Source organism: Caretta caretta, chromosome 1 (genome assembly GCF_965140235.1).
Source record: "Caretta caretta isolate rCarCar2 chromosome 1, rCarCar1.hap1, whole genome shotgun sequence".
NCBI classification, from domain to species: Eukaryota; Metazoa; Chordata; order Testudines; family Cheloniidae; genus Caretta; species Caretta caretta.
In genome coordinates this window covers 81,336,496-81,356,537 of record NC_134206.1, presented here as the reverse complement: position 1 = coordinate 81,356,537, position 20,042 = coordinate 81,336,496, and the positions used below count along the sequence as shown (strand labels likewise).

Here is a 20,042-nt window from a genome sequence, read left to right as displayed (position 1 = left end):
TGATTGATGCCTTAAATTTGCTAGGTCTTCTACAATGTAAACTATACTGAATGTTAGGGGAAAATGTAGTAATTGTAGCAGACAGAGGGGGGAGCTGTCAGAGGGAGAAGGGGCTGTATAATACAGGTCTAACATAGGCCCTTATAATCGTACCCTGGCAGCTCTACCCCCACTGCTATGTTAGCATATTCCAGAGTAGAGTGTTCATTTACATGAAAGGAATAATGCTACCCACTGTTATTAGACCAAATATTTTAATCTTTATTAACAAATTTACAAGTTTTGATGTTGCTTCTGTAACCAGTCACTAGTTCCAAATGTCATGCTTATAAGAAACACACAGGATCTTTTTCAGGGGAAAATGCAATATGCCGCACTTATTGGCAATACAACAATTAGCATATGCATTCAATCACACGCACAAGTCGATGTTATAGTTACCAGTTCAGAGTCCGGAGCAACCTAGTGGCCAGCTGGGCTGATCACAGGTACGGAGGAGCCGGGTTCTCTTGGTCGCAACACGATCCTCCGGGGAAGTCTTGGCAGGACGAACCCAAAGTTTCATGACAAAGCACCCTGTTTATATAGTGATCTTTCTTCATTGGGACCAATGAATTTTGCACTGTCATGCTGTAATCAATCGCCATTTGACGAGTGCTTGTTTTCTTAAATTGTTCTTCTCATCCTTTATCTTGTTCCTTCATCAGTCTCTCAGGAAGTTACCCCATGCTGATTTTGATCACAGCTATCTTGTCCTGATTGATAGGTGCCTGCTTCATCTTTAGAGTCGTCAATCTGCTCTCCTCTGACATCTCAATAGGGACATGTTGCAATCTCCTGGCGCCTTTATCTCTGTTCTTGGTTCTTCCCTAGAACATCTGGTCCGGTGATGGCCTTTATACTTATCTTCTAAAACACACATTCCTCATTCACACACAAAACCGGAATGATTTACACAGAACATTTGAACAGGAACATCAAATTGCAATGCAGCACAAAACAATCATTGCATTATTTTACTTATTTCAAAATGCTAATTTTAAACCTACAACAAAGTGGTGACCCTAAAGGTCTATTACTGCCTTGAAATCAGCTTCAGACACAAGATTCTGGCTGATGCATCTTTACCAATGGCACACTAGGCCATTCCTTTCTGCTTTCAGAAAGATGGCTGGCAGAATATGGTCAAATCATATCATACATCAATACATTTAATACACACTTTATCCTTCATTCTAAAATTAGACAAAATACAACCATAAAATCCTAGTACTACACAAACAGACTGCAAGCTCAAATTAGATGCGATTATTCCTCTTTCATCAATACCCATCACCTCAGCAGATTACCAACAGCAAAGTGTTCAGACGCTAACTCCCTAGAACCAGAGTCAGACTTTGCACATCACCACCACCACCTTCTAACAAAGGAGTCATCAGCATGACAGCTGTAATCTACTAACAGCTCTCAACCCATTTCCATGTCTGCTGACTTCATCATGTTCCAGGACAACTGGTCCCAGTTCCATCCTTTCAAATATGAAATATACACTGTTCCAATGGGTATAAGGTACATTTTTGATGGAGTCAAGCTAGCAAGCCCCTGTGTCTGCTGGTAACCAGCTCCTACAGATTCCCATCCTTAAGAAGAAGCAGATGATTGGCAGTCATGTGGTCAATGACAGGTCCAAACCCCTTGAGAATTCCGGGGCTGTAATGCAGCTAGCAAGCAGGGGACTCTTTGTTCTGCCCTTCCTTGCGTGAAGAGTCAATGAATATACATAGAACCTACATTCAAAAAAGCCTTCTCACTGCAGACACAGTATAAGGAGCTGCCATTTCTGCAGTAATCGTACCAATATAACATCAACATCCTTAGGAACATCTGGGAGAAAGGGCATTTTTGGTACTAATGAAATAATTACAAACCAACCTTCATATAGTCTTCATTAGGTAAAGGGATCTCTTCATAAGTTATTTTGATGTAAGGGGACTTCATAGGTAAAAGCCAGTATTCTAAGTTGTAAAAGAGGTAAAACTGGTGGTTCAAGACAACCTGATCTACTATTTTTAAGACATTCAAGAAGAACTCTTCAACAGACTGATGAGGTTTGAATAGATAGTAGAAATCTCTTATGGCTGCAGCCACCGTCTTGTTTCCTAGAGGTCCAAAAATAGATGTTTCATTCCCCAAATAAATGGGTTCTCCAGTAAACAAAGTAATGCTGGTGTAATTTGTTTGTATCTTATTAAATACAGCCCCTAAATCAGCCAACTTCTGGTATGTTCTTAATATAAATTTCGAGCATTCATAAGATTCAAACCACACTACCGCATGCTTGTCAGGACTTGCTCGAACTGTCCAGGTCTCATAGTATATGCCAGTTTCGTTGTCACATTGTACCCATTTTGCCATTTGGTTAAACATTGTTCCTGTAAAAAATAAAAATAGGATATGTCCATAAGCATTATGGAAAACAATACTGACAAATGCATACAATTAATAGATTACAAAGCTAGAAGGGACCATTATGAACTTCCCCAAAATACTTCACAATGAGCATGCCTTTTAGAAAAAATCCAAACACCATTTAAAAATGGTCAGTGCTGGAGAATCCACCACAACCCTTGGTAAATTGTTCCAATGGTTAATTATTAAGGCTATGATTTCGTCATGGAGGTCGCAGAATTCACGGAATCCGTGACTTCCAAAAACCTCTGTGACTTCAGCCCTGGGAGCTAGGAGCTGAAGGGTCCTGCCACCTCCCCCACCGGCGGGGAGCCGTGAGGTACCCCCGCCACCTGAGGCAGCGGGTCCCCAAGCTTTGAGTCGCCATGGGTGGTGGGGGTACCCCGCAGCTCCCAGCCGCCACAGGCTGCGGCGGTACCTTGCAGGTCCCAGCTGCTGAGGGTGACGGGGACCCCGGAGTTCCCCGCTGCTGGGGGGGGGGCAGGGAGACCCTGTAGCTTTCTGCCCCACAGGTGGTGGGGTCCCAGAGCTCCCAGCCACCCTGCAGCTGCCCAGCCTGTGCCCATTTTATCATGGAATATTTTTAGTAACAGTCAGGGACAGATCATGGGCTTCCGTGAATTTTAATTTATTGCCCCCGACCGGTCTGTGAGTTTTACTAAAAATATCCGTAACAAAATCTTAGCCTCATTAATTACTCTCACTGTTAAAAATTTACACCTTATTTCCAGTCTGAATTTGTCTAGCTTAAACTTCCAGCCATTGGATTATGTTATACCTTTCTCTGCTAGACTGAAGAGCCCTTTATTAAATATTTATTCCCTGTGTAGATATTAATAGGCTGTACTCAAGTCATCCCTTAACCTTCTCTTTGTTAAGCTAAATAGATTGACCTTTTTGAGTCTATTACTATCAGGCATGTGTTCTAATCCTTTAATCATTCTCATGTCTCTTCTCTGAACTCTCCAATTTGTTGACATCCTTGAATTGTGGGTGCCAGAGCTGGATACAATATTCCAGTAGTGATCACACCAGTGTCAAATACAGAGATAGAATACAGGGCTATTGACAGAGGTAAAATATAGGGTTATAAACCAGAGGTTCCGCTGTTTATGCATTTCAGGATTGCATTAGCTCTTTTGGCCACAGCATCACAATGAGAGCTCACATTCAGCTGTTTATCCACCATGACCCCAAAAGCTTTTTCAGTGTCACCGCTTCCTAGGATATAGTCCCCCATCATGTACATATGGCCTACATTCTTTGTTCCTAGATGTATACATTTACATTTATCCATATTAAAATACTTTGCTTGCACACACTTTACTAAGCAATTCAGATCAGTCTGAATCAGTGACCTGTCTTCATTATTTATCACTCCCACTATTTCTGTGTCATCTACAAACTTTATAAGTGATGATTTTATGTTTTCTTCCAGGTCATTGACAAAAATATTAGTGTAGGGCCATGAATCGATCCTTGTGGGATCCCACTGGAAACACACCCACTCGATGACAATTTTCTATTTACAATTACATTTTGAGACCTATCAACTATACAGTTTTTAATCAATTTAATGTGTGCCATGTTAATTTTAGATCATTCTAGTTTTTAATCAAAATGTCATGTGGTACAAAGCCACATGCCTTACACAACTCTAAGGGCTTGTCTTCGCTACTGTGCTAAATCGGCTGCCGCTGCAGTCTTGCCCTTCTCATATCCATTCAGAATGCTCTTGCGAATACCCTTTTCCTAGCCTGTTGCTTTGACCACATCACCTCTCTCTTCCATCCCTCCACTGCATCCCCTTTCGCTATTGCATCAAATCTAAGCTGCTTATCTTCACTTGTAAAGCCTTTAACTGTCTATCCCTACTCTGCCTATCCATCTCTCATTCACTAGCCTCCGACTGGCCCATGATGCCAGCATCCATCACTCACTCGTTAAATTTTCAAATAAGCACCTGTGCTTTCTCCCATGCTGCCCCTCACTGCTTCAGAGGGGCTCCCCATACACATCCGAAAAGCCACTTCATTGTTCTCCTTCAAATCCCTCCTTTAAAAAAAAACACTTTTGCCCCAAAGCCGACAAAACACTTGGCAACGGTTTGCTAAGACCACTGCCTAATATACTAACCAATTTTGTCTCATTGTTTCCTTGTACTCCCCTGTCTGTCTGTCTCCACCTGTTTTGTACTTAGATTGGAAGCTCTTTGGGGCAGGAACTGTCTTTTTTTCCTGTGTTTGTACAGCACCTAGCGCAAGGGGGTCCTGGGCCATAACTGCAATACAAACAACAATAGCAACAACAATCCTATTCTTTTATCACAGTTAGTTGAATTTTTGGAACTTCCTATGATTCAGGTTCATAATAAAGCAAGTCATAAATCCTGTATTAACAGCCACCCTGCCACTGTATGCCGCACAGAGAAGAATTTTAATTACACTTCACATTCTTGGGGTGTACCGCAGTGTGTATCATGGGATGGCGTTTCCCTCTCTTCACAAGACTGGGATTTTTATTGTTAAATAAAAAGCACTGGCCACAAACAAACAAAAGATTATGCACGAACTGGGCATGCAATTTAAATTATAAAATTATCTTTTTTACTTTTTTAATGTTTCAAAACATATGCCCTTACTAACAACTCTGTGACTCTTTAAAGTGATTTTCAATTATTACAAAATGTAAATCACCAAAACTGGCACAAGCTATCCAAAACACGTTCAAACCTACCCACTGAAGAAATCCAACCCACACACATTTCTTACGAAGTTAAGGTCTGAGGGAGTAAAAGTGCCATGCCGTATTTTCTGAAGGTCAACACACTCCATCTTCAGAGCAATGAAGAAAGTGATTTCCAGAGCATTCTCCTATCACAGTGAGAATGCCAGTAAACCACAATTGCACAAGAAATGCTGTGGTATTAGGAGCCCAAAACTGCAGACTCTTGGTAGTGCTGATTTGCTTAGTTTTCGCAGCATTGGGTCCCAAGGTAGTAGGTCCAAAACCTCCCCACAGATTCCTTTGCTTCCTTGCAGAAAATGGTTTCTGAGGGGAAGTAAAGAGAAGCTGCATCAGTACTCACTCACCCTCCCTGGCAGCTTGGCAGCTCAGATGCTTCTGTTCGGGCAGCCAGAGAGAGAGGTAAATCACTGGGGGAAGTGGGATCTGGGGATGCGCTGGCCGCCCAGGGATGTTACCTAGGCCAGGGAGATGGTGGAATCCCCATCCTTAAAAACCTCTAAGGCCTGGCTTGACAAAGCCCTGGCTGGGATGATTTAGTTGGTGTTGGTCCTGCTTTGAGCAGGGGATTGGACTAGATGACCTCCTGAGATCTCTTCCAACCCTAATATTCTAGTCTCAGCTGGGTGGGGTGGGGGAGGAAGAGGAGGATTGAGATGGAGTTCCCCCTTCCCTGCATAGAGCAGCCAGGGCTGGGTCAGATCAAGCCCCAGAAACTTCCCCTGGCTACAGGAAGTTCTGCACCATGGGGGTGTGTGGGGGTGTCTCTGTGCAGCGGGAGGGGGGGTCGTCTAGATGCACGGGGATTGGGCGGACAGGGAGCACAGCTCCCTGTACAGTGACCCCCCCCCCCCCAAGCCCCCTCTGCATCAGGAACCCGCTGCACCCGGAACCCCTGACTGAGACCCTCAAATCCCTACCCGGCCAAGCCTCACTCCCTGCATCAGGATCCCCCACACCCAGACCCCCATCCCACTGAACAGCTGCACCCTGACCCCCACACATCCTCCCCCCGCGCACACACACACGCACACTGAGCCCTAACCACCTTCATCTGGACTTCCCTGCAGAGTCCCATTCCCCCTGCATCCAGAACCCCACACCGAGCTGCCTGCACCCAGATTGCGCCACACAGACCCCTAATGCTCAAGGGAATTCTGCACCAAAAATTTAAAAATCTGCAAAGTTCTGCATATTTTAATTGTCAAAATAACACAGAAACGCAACAACAATATATCCACATCATTTTCAATTATTTGCCCACAAGTATTTTGAAATAAATTACCAAAATAATTGAAAATGGTGTGATTATATTGTTGTTGCGTTTCTGTGTTATTTTGACAATTAAAATATACTCCCAGAAGTGGCCAGCTCCTGGGGGTGGGGTGGGGCAGCCGGCTCCGCCACACGCTGCCCTCACCTGTAGGTACTACCCCTGAAGCTCCCATTGGCCACAGTTCCCCATTCCTGGCCAATGAGAGCTGAGGGGCGGCGCGGGGGGGCAGTGCCTGCAGGCGAGGGCAGAGCACAGAGCCCTCTGCTCCCCTAGGGGCCACAGGGACGCGGTGTCGGCTGCTTCCGGAAGCAGCATGGGCCAGAGCAGGCCGGGACCCTGCCTTAGCCGTGGTGCAGCGAGGGGCTGGCAATCCCACAGGCCAGATTTAAAGCCCTGACGAGCTGGATCTGTCCCATGGGCCGTAGTTTGCGGTCCCCTGCACTAAATAGTAATGATCACAAGACAATTAGATTCAACATCCTATGGGGAAGTCAGGTACCAAAAAACAACATAAATTACACTAAACTTTAGAAAGGAATATTTCAATAAAAAGGAGACTAGTCAAAAATGCCCTAAAGTCAAAAGTAAAGGCAGTTAAATCCTTAGATGTGGCATAAGGAAATAATAGCAGTCTCAGAAGGCATGTATACCTCTGAACAAAAAGGCATAAGGAAAGCAAAAAGGCAACCAGTCTGGCTAAATGGCCAGGTTAGAGAGGTTATTTGAACCAAATAGATCTTTCCAGATTTGGAAATATAATCCCAATGAAACCAATAAACACACATAAATTACAGCAAGCAATATGTAAAATGGAAATTAGGGGGGGTAACATGGATTTTGAAAAGCAAACAGCTAAAAAGGTATAAAAACAAACTATGAAATTTTGTAAGTCTATTAGAAATCAGAAGCCTGCAAAAGAACTGGTGGTCTGTTGCATCAGAGGAGTGAAAGGGAGCAATTAAGGAGGATAATAAGGATACTGCTGAGAGAACAAATGATTCCTTTGCCTCAGTCATCACCATAAAGGACGTCAGGGAGATAGTTACCTCAGATCTGCTCTCTTCTGGTAATACACATGAGGTACCACCAGACATTGAGGTGTCAGAAGACAAGTTGATGGAGCAAACTGATAATTTAAAAAGCATCTAGTCACCAGGCCTAGTGTACGTCCAAGAGTGCTGAAGAAACTTAAGTATGAAGTGGCACACTGGCTACCAAAAATACACAATCATTAAAAACAGCCGGTATACTTTGGACAGAAAGGTGATATCTATGTTATAAGAAGGCTCCAAGGCTGATCCAGGGAATTACACACCAGTAAACCTAACAGCTGTACTTGATTGAAACAATAATTAAAACCCAAATAATAAAACACCTGGAAGATCATGATATGATGAGGCCTAACCACAAGGTTTCTGCAGAGGGAAGTTGTCTCAATAATCTCTTAAAATTCTTTGAATAGGTCAATAAAGTACCGGGCAAAAGAGAAACAACTCCCCTTCAACAAGGTCCCTAACAAGAAGCTACTAAAGAAGCTAAGTAGCCCTGCGGTGAGAAACAAATTAGTGTCCTGGATCAAAACTGGTTAGCATACAGAAACAAGAAGTAGAAATGGTCAATTTTCATCATGGCACAAGGTTAACAGTGGGGTGCCTCAAGATTCTGTGCTAGGTCCAGTGATGTTTAATACATTAACAATCTGGAAAGGATGCAAGTAGTGAGGTAGCAAAATTTGGAGATATTATAGAGTTATTTAGGATAGTCACATCCAGAGATGACTGTGATGGACCAAATTAAATAAATGGACAGCACATCTGCAGATGAAGTTCAGTGTTGGTACATCCAAAGTAATGCATGTTGGAGGGGGGGAAAATTGAACTGCCTGTACACTTTATATGATTCTAAAGTAACTGTGTCAACTCAGGAAAGAAACCTCGGCATCAACGTAGACAGATTAATGAAAAACCACTGCTCAGTATACAGCCAAATTCACAACTGATGAAAAGAAATACTTTTTCATACAATGAATAATTAGACTATGGAACTCATTGCCACAGGATGTCACCAAGAGGGAGCATTTAACAAGAATTAAAAGAGGGATTAGGTATTTACAAGAACAACAAGAATATCCAGTGTTATAACAATCAATGTTAAACATTTTTGGAAAGGATATAAAACCTCATGCTTCGGGGCTTAAGCCAATCTCTAATTAAGAAGTAGGAGGCCACTGGGAGGGGTGGGGGGGGAGGAGAAAGAGATTATCCCACATCTGCCTACTGTAGGTTTTTTGCATCTGCATATGAAGCACCTGTTGCTGACCATTGTTACAGATAGGAAACTGGAGTAGATGGACCATGGACCTGATGCTGTCTGGCAATTCCTATGTACACCCAATTAGCACATGTACATATGGTTATATAAGACACACAGGAATAGAGATTCAGGTAAAAGATGTATGAGTGTCATCAATGTGCTGCAGCACTACAACCCAAACCATCTGACTTTCTCCCCAAGCAGATTCACGTATGTGCCAGAGAACAGGGAAAATGGAATGGAGTCAAGGATTACCTTCACAAAAGGCCCTTGGAAAAATGAGCAACCTGCCAAAACTGCACATAGCATCTCCCCAAAAGGAAAGTACCTCACAAATAATATTCTAACCACTCCCGCTAGGACCCACAGGAAAGTTCAAAAATACATTATGATCAACAGTACCAGAGGCTACCAACAAATCTGAAAGAACCGGTGTGGATGTATGAATAATATGGAGGAGACCCATGTAGTTAGTTAGTTAAGGCTCTGTCACTTTATATGGGCTGCTTTTTATTTCTTAGCAGCATCAGTCAAATGGAATCTGCAGACTCAAAGGTTGAGATGCCAAGCTGATGAAAATGGAAGGGAACTTAGGTAGAATAATACATTACGTTAGCATTTGAAGCACATAAGTCCATAGTTTTAATCGGATTTTTGCTGCTTAGAAAGAAAAGCAGCCTGTAGAGCAGGGGCGGGCAAACGTTTTGGCCTGAGGACCGCATCGGGTTTCAGAAATTGTATGGAGGGCCGGTTTGGGGAGGCTGTGCCTCCCCAAACAGCCAGGCATGGCCTGGCTCCCGCCCCCTATCCGACGCCCCCCGCTTCTCGCCCCCTGATGGCCCCCCGAGAATCCTGCCCCATCCAACCCCCGCATTCCCTGACAACCCCTGCCCCATCCACCCACCCTGCTCTCTGTCCCCTGACCGCCCCCAAACCCCCACCCCAACTGCCCCCCTGCCACCCCATCCAACCCCCCCTCTCCTTCCTGACTGCCCCCCCAGGACCCCTGCCCCATCCAACCACCCCTTCTCCCTGACTGCCCCTGGAACCTCTGCCCCCATTCTACCCCCTTTCCCTGCCCTCTGACATCCCCGACCCCTATCCACACCCCCGGCCCCTGCCCTCCCCTGCCCTCTATTCAAACCCCCCGACGCCCCCTTACCGCGCTGCCTGGAGCACCACTGGCTGGCGGTGCGGCTGCACCAGGACAGGCAGCCACGCCGCTCAGCTGGAGCCAGCCACGCACCGCGCAGCACAGAGCAGAGGGGTCTGGACGGGCTCTGCAGCCCTGCTGCCCAGAACATTGTGCTGGCAGCGCAGCGAGCTGAGGCTGCAGGGGAGGGGGGACAGCGGAAGGTGGGCCGGGGGCGAGCCTCCCGGGCCAGGAGCTCAGGGGCCGGGCAGATTGGTCCTGTGGCCGGATGTGGCCCACGGGCCTTAGTTTGCCCACCTCTGCTGTAGAGTGTGCCAGAGGCTTAGCAGGCTAGGTGAACATACGGAACACTTCTATACATTTTATTTAAAAGGCAGCAGATTCTTGTATGAGCTTTTCATGCAATTTGTTCAGTATCTGTTAAGGAGAGTATTATTTTATTCTAGCATTTCAGTTTCACATTAAGGGGCCATGATGAGCCCATGAACCAAGAAGCTATTTTGATAAGCTATACAAAAAGACTAAGTATAATAAATACACCACTTGTCCTGCAATATGTGATAGATAATCCCAGTAGCAGTAATAGGCCTATTTGCAGCTTTATGATACAGCAGTTGGAAAAAAGAGACGAGTGACTGTAGCTGTTCTTGAGAGCATTTCCTGTTGTGCTCTCAAACCGATAAATAGAACACAACACAATTCTCTCAATTTTTCCATTTTAAAATTCATCTGCCACTTGACAGCAGGAGGTTGTGTTCCAACACAAGTGTATGAAAAGAGGCCAGAATGGTTCCGCTGTTTTGCTATTTTTACACTCAAAAGACTGCATTATTCTTACAGAGGTGCTCATGTGACATAGCAAGCAATTCTCACTTAACAGCATCTTTTTAGCATGGGTTGTTCGAAGGACAGTATTACCATATCACTTCCTATATTCAGAAAATTAGAAAACTAATATTTCAATTTCAAATTAACAACTTCAGTCACTCTACATTGCAAATGACTCACAAAAAGTGAGTGGAAAGATATTGTCTGACATGATATTATGATATTAGTGTCACCACAGGATTCCAAAATCTACCTGATATAGTAGTCACCAGAACCAAGGTCCCATTTTCCTTCCAGTGTACATCATCTATTCCTTCATAAAAGCAAGCAGCTCCCTGATTACACCAGAATGGTGCATCCCTGTCAGGCCGGAGATGCGGAAATGTGCAGTTTCCAAGCTGAAAGAGTTCATACCATTCCATTGTGTAGTTTTTGCCAGTTAGAGAGCTCTTGAAGCCAACAGCATCATGCATAATATTCTGAGGAAAGATCATGAACACAAAGAAAAATGGTCTTGTAGTGCCAACTTCACTTTGCATTACTTACCTACTGTACAGTAGTTTAGAAAACAGGGTACTGTAATGGGATGTACCACACTAAATTACACAAACATTGATTCACATCATACTTGTCTGTATCCTGCACCTACTTCCATTTGCAGCCTGTAGTAGTGGTAATTATGAGTTAGATATTCAATCGTAGTTAGGCATCAAACTCCCTCTTACCTTTGCATATCCCCCCCCCCCCCAAATTGTGGGCCAAGGATCAACAAACGAAGCTCCTTTTGTGGACCCAATCCTGTACAAAGTAATGTAAAGCATTTGAAAACCTCAGTGTTGCCAACTACAAGCATTCAAAAATCATGAGTCAGGCCCCCAAAATCATGGAATTACCTTAAAATTCATGCTGTTAACAATAAGCGTTGGATTCAGCTTATTTGCCTTCTCATTTTTTACTCTCTAGAGTCCGCCTATTTAAGCGTCCCTCTGCAACCATGAGGGCTAGAAACTTACTTTTAAAAAAAGCAGCTGAGATTCTGTTGCATTCACATGATTCCAGGAGCTGTGGCTTTAAGAGAAACACCATATATTGTAAGAGTTGTTATAAAAGTCAAAAGAGTTGGCAACACTGTCAGTGAGTGATCCACAGGGAAGACTGCAGTCTGGTTTTCCAGATCAGACAATATCCATGTTCATACAAAATTTAATTCAAATCAGACTTTGTTTACTGTGAGATCTTACTTCTTCATTTAAAAAAAACAAAACAAAGCTGTAGATGTATAAGATTAACAAGATCTTTCCTACACACTAGCCAGACATTTTGTCATAAAGGATCAACTCAAAGGTGTTCTTTGTAAGTGATGTTAAAGTCAATGTAAAAATGCAAATAAATACAAGTTAATGCACACACAATACATTTCCAATGCTTGGTATGTAAGGGCAAAAGTACCACATCATGTTCTTTTCCTAATCTGTCTTGAATTACTCCCATAATTCATTTCAAGGTTAGTGGTTTTCTAGCCCATAGCCTTCAATACTCCACACAACTGTGCTGAAATAGTACAATGAATGAAGTCCTATTGTTGACATTTGCTGCTGAATTTAACTGATTTGCAACTAAAAATTTTTGTTAAATGAAAACATCACCTTACCAAATGTCCAAGCAGATCCCCATATTTGAATTCCCACACTGGAGCCTGTAATCGATAGACTTCAATGACATCCTCATCCTTCATTACTGGAATGGGACAGCCAGTAGGACAGAAAGTGTAACGAGCTTGACAATAGGAATCTGTTTTTGGACGGTAATCAAAACGCCTACGTTTAAAAACAAAAGCATGGAAAACTCTCAGAGGAAAGGTAGGAAGCCACAAAGACACTTATTTTAAGAGCCACTTTCCAAAACAGCCTCTAATGGTCTGATTTTTAGAAGTTCTGAGTACCTGGGGCTCCCCTTAAAGTCAATGGGAGCTATGGGTGTGCAGCACCTTTGAAAGTCATAATACCTCAATCCTGAAAACACGTACACAAATGAGTTCATAGGATTACTCAGGTGCATGTTTGTAGGACTGAGGCTTAAAATAGCGTCTTCAATATGTGCAAATAATAACATTTAGATGTCTAATGTGGGAAACAATGTTAATTGCACTGTAATGTACTTGCACTTGCAAGTAACTTGCACACACTACACTGTGGTCACAAGATTAGAGGTTGGTTTAAGATGTGTCTCAAAATTTGGTCCTAAGGGCTTTTCTACACAGGAAATAGCTATTCTGGAATAGGTATTCCAGAATAGCACCCTGTAGACACTATTCTGGAATAAAAATTGACTTTACTCCAAAATAATTATTCTCCTCACAATGTGGAGTAATTATTCAGAAATGAGATCAGTTTTATTCTGAAACAGTGTCGACAAAAGAGAGTTATTTGGGAACAGCTATTCTGGAATACTGATACCAGTTAATTTCCCCCATATAAAGAAGGCCTAAGAATATGAAATCCACTCATATCCTCCAGAGATTTTCAGCTCTCCCATTAAACCTCATTCTAGGTAATCATACCTTGTTTTCACGATAACTGAAAAACAGACTCTACTTGTATAGTACTATCAATATAGAACATAAAACCATGATTTCTCCACTGCAAAAGTTCTCCAATAAAGATATGAGATGATCAGGCTCCTATATGCTTTATAAGGGTTGGTTTTGTTTCAACAAGTTTGAAGTCATAGCGCCTAATTCTGCACCCACTGAAGTCAATGGCAACCCCACCACGGACTTCAGTGGATGGAGGAACAATCCCTCAGTTACTATGTGTTTTGTTTCCTTTCTAGCATTCAGTAATCAGTCTTTGATACTGGGAATACACTGCCCCCATGGGCAGCGAGTTCTATGGGCCAATGCACCAGGAATATTCCTGTCCCAGGGGCCCAGCTCCAGCAAAGTTTCCCACCTCCCCACCACACACACACACACACACTCCCCCCGCGTTTCCCCCGGCCCCACCTGCCACCCCCAGGCGATTATAAAATAGCCCTCGGGCTCCCGCCGCCACCCAGCAAGGCAGCGGGGCTCAGCGGCTATCTGCACGCTAGTTCCACGTGGCTGCTGGCAGGTCCTTGCGGCCCGTGTGAGGGGGTTGTGCTGCTGCGCGCTGCCCCCGCCCCAAACACCCCTGTGGCCAATGGGAAGCTGCAGGGGCGGTGCCTGGAGACAGCAGCATGAGGAGACCCCCCGGCCTGCCCCGCCTAGGAGCCGCTGTCGGAGGGGGTGCCCCAGGTAAGCATCGAACCCCCCCATCCACTTCCAGAACCTGCACTCACACCCCCTCTGCAAACACACCCTTCGGACCCCAAATTTCCTCCTGCATCCCCACCCCCGCACCTCCTCTCGCCCCCAAACTCCCTCCCAGAGCCTGCACCCCTCACCCCCATCCTGCACCCCGCACCCCCTTCCCCCAACTCCCTTTTGCACTCCCACCCCTCCCCTGCACCTACTTTTGTCCCCAAACTCCCTCCCAGAGCCTGCACACCCACCTGCTCCCGCACCCCTGCCCAGAGCCTGCACCCAGCACCCAAACTCGTTCCCAGAGCCTGCACTCCAGATCCCCTCCCCCACCCAAACTCCCTCCCAGAGCCTGACCTCTCACCCGTTCTGCACCCCAAACTCCCTCTCAGAGCCTGCATCCCCACCCCCTCGTGTACCCCAATCACCTGAACCCCAGACCCCCTCCCCCACCCAAACTCCCTCCCAGAGCCTTAGGCTGGTGTGTGTGTGGAGTTTGCGGGGGGAAGGGGGGGGGTTGTTTCTGGGCATCACCAAAATTTCTACAAACCTGCTGCCCCTGACTGCCCCCCTATCCCTCATACACTCACTAGATGTAATAATTTACACCCCTCTCTACCCCCTCCCACAAGTCCTTCCCCACGTAAGTCAGACAAAAATTCTACATGTATTACTATCCCTTCTCCCAAAATCCTCCTACAATCACATACACAATTCCATTTGTTTGTTAAATGTACAGGCTATGAAGCAGGATTGAAACTTACTACTGAACACAGATGATATTCTATGTCTGGTAGGAAGTTCCAGCTATAGAGGAGAGGAAAGAAATACAGAATTGAGTTTTAAATATTCTGCCACTGTAATTTTGATTGCAGAGTTTCTTTGAGGCTTTTGTATTTGTTAATTGAAAATAAAAAAATAATCAATCAGATTAAAATTTGTTCTGTGGATGGCATATAGCTCAATACAATTAAATCAGTGAGACAACTCCTGGCATTAAAGTTAAGCACATGTGTTTGCAGGACTGGAATCTTATGTATCTACCTTTAATAAAGTTAATTAGCTCACACGCATTAGAGAGAGAGAGAGAGAGAGCATGTGTGTGAAAATATTTAACATACTTGGTTCACCAAAAAGGGCTGCAGATGCTCAAAGGCCTACCTAGGAAAAACAAAAAGTGGCTATGCAAAAATATCACCTTCAACAGATCAGCTCCCTGTGTGTATTCAGAATCTTATCTTCTCACTTTATAACACTGAATATTTAATTTTAATTTAAATTAAAGAAAAAATCCTATGGCACAATTAACTTCTGTTAGCACTGAAGATTCCATACAGCCATAGAACAATGAGCAGGAATCTATATTGGTTCATGCATCAATAACAATTTTTAACTAAGTTCCAATTACAAAATATTTTGACCTGATTTTCTGAGGCCTCAGGCAGCTGCAGCTCCTACTTACTACAATGAGAATTAAATGATAAGTATCACTGAAAATTGGGGCACTTATTACTGTTTGTGGCCAAGATCCACCAGCTAGAAAGAACACAGGTTGATTTTCAGATTCCAGGTCAAGTCTACAGGACTTATCCTCTTACTCATAAATTGAGAATTTGATATGATGCTACTGACAAACAAGGAATTACTCTGAATGACTTAAAAAAGAAGTAAGTCCCAAACTTTAATTTTTTTTTTAAAGGAGTCAATTGCTGCCAGTAGGGAATCGTTAGTACAGATTTATAGTCTCTCTGGAAATCTGAGTTTTAAATGGAAAGCATGCCAGGTGCTTTAACTATATCACTATTAACACCTTATTATGTACAATAATGAAATGGGAGGATGGAGTCTACCAAACTAAAACAGGTATCAGAAAAAAGCAGAGGTCTCACTTAAACAGTCCTTTGGCAAACTAGATTTACTAATGTACTAGAACTAGAAAAAAAATGACTAAAATGGTTCGAGTCCTGACACAGAAGTTCCAATTTTTAGGGCACTTAAAAAACACCCTTAGAAGAAAGAAAATCATTGCAGAAAAGAAATCAATGGTGACCTCAACATTTTTCAGCACTCTGCAATTTTCAGGCTTGCTCTTGACCCATTACACACTTCCTCAATCTGGACTGGAATTTTGAAAAGCAAAAACCAAAAAAGCCATCTTAATTAGTTACACAACTTTTCACAAAACAGTGAAGCACAATGACTTCCTGGAGTTATGAAACCTGTTTTCAGAGACTGTCCCTGGTTTTTTGTATTGGTTTAAGACTCTATCTTTTGCAGGCAGAAGAAGGGAAGTAAGTAGTTGCAGTTTCTATGCTTAAACAGTTCAGAGATGGCTTGATTTATAATGTGCTGTACATAAGAATGGCCACACTGGATCAGACCAATGATACATTTCCTCTGAAGCAGCTGACGCCACTGTCAGAGCACAGGATACTGGGCTACATGGACCATTGGTCTGACCCAGTATTGCCATTCTTAGTTTTTTAAGGCTTTGACCAAAACTGCAATTTGCAAACTGTTACTCACTTGGATAGTCCCTACTGATACAAATCAGCCCTTTGATTTCAAAAAGAGCTACCTGGACGAACAGAGACTCTTCCTGGGTGTATACCTCTGATTAGCCACTTCTGCAATCAAATCCAGGGGTCATTTCCAACTAAATGGGAAGCGTGCCTGTAGCGCTGCAGGCGGACACTCAACGTAGGCCTTTTTAACCCTGTGAGTCCCTGAACAAGGAAGCTTTACAATGATGTCTGGTTTACACACACTCACCCAAAGAGGAGAGGCAAAGAGGCTCTGAATTAAGCGTCTAAAACAAACCCCAAAGTGGGCGTGATTTCGGCTGCCTGACTCTGTGTGTGTGTGTGTGTGTATACACACACAGTGAGTCAGCCTTGCTTCTTGAGCAGCCTACCAACTCACCTGTAAGGCACAGGCCACTTGCGCTGCTGCTGGGGCTGGGATCCTGCAAAGCGGGCAGGCATCCCAGCCACGAGCAGCAGCAGCAGCAGCTCCCGGAGGCCATCAGCCCTCATCTCTCGGCGCGGCCCCTTCCCGCAGGCCCCGGCCGCTGGTCCGGACGCCTGAAGCTGCCCCGGGTGGGGACGAGGCAGCGGACTCGAGTCCGCCCGTCACATGGGCTCCGTGACTCAGCCCTGGCAAGGGCGGGGGAATTATGCGGCCTCCGTTTTCCTTTCGCTTTCGGCTTCCTCCTCCTTCCCCCGCCGCCCTCTGCTCGCCTCCGCCCCGGGGCTGGCTCACCAAGCAAGGGGGTGGGGAGGGAGCAGACTGAGCGCCGGTCGCAGCTGCCAGCCTGCGGGGGTGGCACCGTGCCCACGGCCAACTTCTTGGTCCGCCTTTGGGCATCCAGTCTGGGGGGGTGGCGCACCAGCCGGCGGGGGGCTGGTTGTACTGTAGCTGCAGCCCGCGCCGGCCGGGCGCCGCTTTTCTTATTTATTTATTTATTTTACTAAAAGCTCAGCTCAGCTCTGCCTGGGTCCCTCTTTCTTCCCCACCTCCCAGCCTGGAGCCCCCTCCGGCGCCCCAAACCCCTCATCCCTGGCTCCACCCCAGAACCTGCACCTCAAGATGGAGCCTTCACCCTCCCCAGCCCAGAGCCCCCCCAACACCCCGAACCCCTCCTTTGTGGCCCCACCCTGGAGCCTGCACCCTCAGTGAGAGCCCTCCCCCATCTTAACCCCCTGCCCCAGCCCAGTGAAAGTGAGTGAGGATGGGGGAGAGCAAGCCAGGGAGGGAGGGGGAATGTAGTGAGCGAGGGGGGAGGGACAGGGTCTCGGAGAAGGCGGGGCATAGGGCGTGGCCTTATGGAAGGGGCGGGACTAGGGTGTTCAGTTTTGTGCCCTTAGAAAGTTGGCAACCCTAGTAGATGCATGTGGAGATCTGGGGTCAGTTGGGGGTGCATGGGGCCCTGCCTGGGGCAGTGGAGTGGAGGCGCTTGGGGCCCTGGCAGGGGCAGTTGGGGTGGAGGCGCATGGTGGGGTCCGTAGCTGGGGCAGTTGGGAGGAGGCACATGAGAGTCTGGCAGGGACAGTTGTGGGGCCCTTGCAGGGTCAGTTGGAGGGGCTCATGTCTTTTGGTTTTGGCTTTTTATTTTTATTTTTATTTTTTTTCCCGCACCACCAATGCTGGTTCATACAGCGCCCCACCACCGACCAGCACTTAACTCACACTTGCCTGCCTGGCTTGGACTGGGGCGGTAGGCCGGGGGCGGCACCGACCAGGGTCAGCAAGCTGTTTGCATGTGATCGGCGCCAGGTGCAGCATCGCCTCATCTCCGCGGGTGGCTCTTCCAAGCCTGCTGGGTCTTGCGCGCACGTCCATTCAGAGCCTGCCTCCTGTGAGCGGCCCTGGGTGAGTTAGGAGCCCGAGACAAGCAGCTGGAGCTGGAAATACTGGGGCGGAGCAAGCCTGCAGGTGTGTTTGGGCTCCTGGCCTCTTCCAACCAGGAAACCATCCTCACTGTCGCTTTGCAGCCTCACCTTGGCTCTGTGCCGCTGCTGCTGCTTTGCTGATGTTACGAATTACACCTGGTAGGACACGCACACAAGTGCTATGAATTACACCTGGTAGGACACGCACACAAGTGCTGCGAATTATACCTGATAGGTCACGCACAGTTCGAATCTAGGCTGAGGCACAGAAACAAAGTCCACAACTGCAGAGTTCCCAAAAGACACTAAGTTTATTACGCTCGAGCGTGGTGCCCCCCTGCTAGCCAAGAGGGGACCCTGAATGCAAATTATACAAAGGTTATATACCTTTTAGCAAAGCATGTTGCCCTCATGCATCGGAAACCTTAGCCAATAAACAAACCCTTGTCTTATCTACCACCTATCCCTGCTTGGTGCATTCCTCGTGCTATACCAGTATGTTAATTACACAGCATGGTCCTAAAGCTATGCATCAGTAACTTTTATTATCAGGATGGGAGGCCTCACATCAAGGCCAAGAGACAGGGAGTTAGAGACTGACAAAAACCAGATACTGGGAGTCAAGGCAGGCTGGAGACAAGGAGGAGGATTTTCACAGGGATTCAATATCTAAGGATTACTCCTCCTGGTGTATGATGTGCTGGCATTTAAACAATGGTGGGCCCCAAACCAAAATGGAGTCACATGTGCTAACTTTTCCTTAACACTGATATGCACCCTTCAATGTGAATCCCTGCTGGGACTGCTTGCATTTTTAGCTATTTAATGGAGGGAAAATCTGGTACCAGCCAACCCTGGTCCCTGCTATTCTGCACTACCTGCTATTTTGGATTCACCCCTACTTCCCCCCTAAATGAGATGGGGTGGGATGGGCTAGACACTTCATTTACTATTGAACCACTTGGAAGATACAGGAATCTTTGATTTATCATTTGCAAGTGCCAAGATCAGGGCTGATGGAGAGACTCTGTAGGATGTAATTGGGAAAAGTGCCTATACCAGGTGCACTGCTGGGACTGAAAGAAAAAATTGAATGTCTTTGCCTATTCCATCCACTTAATGGGAAAATGCTTCACCGTTAGAGTGCACCTTAACTAACTGGGTGTGAAATCGACTCTCCACCTAGTGTAGATAAGGAAGAGCAATTATATTTAAAACCCCTAAGGTTTCAGAGTAACAGCCGTGTTAGTCTGTATTCGCAAAAAAAAAAGGAGTACTTGTGGCAATTTCTTTTTGCGAAAACACCTAAGGTTAACCACAACAAGGTAACATGTTTTTAAACGTGACTTGGCCTGGTCTACACCAGGTACAAAATCATGTTTATGATAAGGATAATTAAGACATTTTCTAACTGCACAGTCACCGTTGAGACAGTCCCCAAAGCAGCATTAGAAACAATTGAAATAAATAATCAACCGAATAATTTTCTCCCTCTAATGGTAACTTGTCTGAATAACCTGGAAAAAATATCACTTGTTCAGATTAGGTTTCTGGTTGTGTCGGTCTGCTGGATAATGGTGTATT

At 45.4% G+C, this 20,042-nt stretch overlaps 1 protein-coding gene across 3 annotated transcripts; it reads right to left on the bottom strand.

Moving 5' to 3' along the window:
* Positions 1 to 237: 237 nt before the first annotated feature.
* CLN5 (CLN5 lysosomal BMP synthase) lies at positions 238 to 18,822 on the bottom strand. Of its 3 annotated transcripts, XM_048852608.2 has the most exons (5): positions 16,990 to 17,380; positions 14,832 to 14,874; positions 12,436 to 12,601; positions 11,038 to 11,263; positions 238 to 2,432 (listed from the first exon to the last, which is right to left on the bottom strand). In XM_048852608.2, the coding sequence occupies exons 3-5, from the start codon at positions 12,517 to 12,519 to the stop codon at positions 1,921 to 1,923; spliced, it is 822 nt and encodes a 273-aa protein (XP_048708565.1). In that variant the 5' UTR covers positions 12,520 to 12,601; positions 14,832 to 14,874; positions 16,990 to 17,380; the 3' UTR covers positions 238 to 1,920. The 3 variants fall into 3 exon arrangements, with proteins under 3 accessions (XP_048708565.1, XP_048708555.2, XP_048708544.1); XM_048852598.2 differs by lacking the exons at positions 14,832 to 14,874; positions 16,990 to 17,380 and adding an exon at positions 18,262 to 18,822; XM_048852587.2 differs by lacking the exon at positions 14,832 to 14,874 and having other exon boundaries at positions 16,990 to 17,378.
* Positions 18,823 to 20,042: the final 1,220 nt, after the last annotated feature.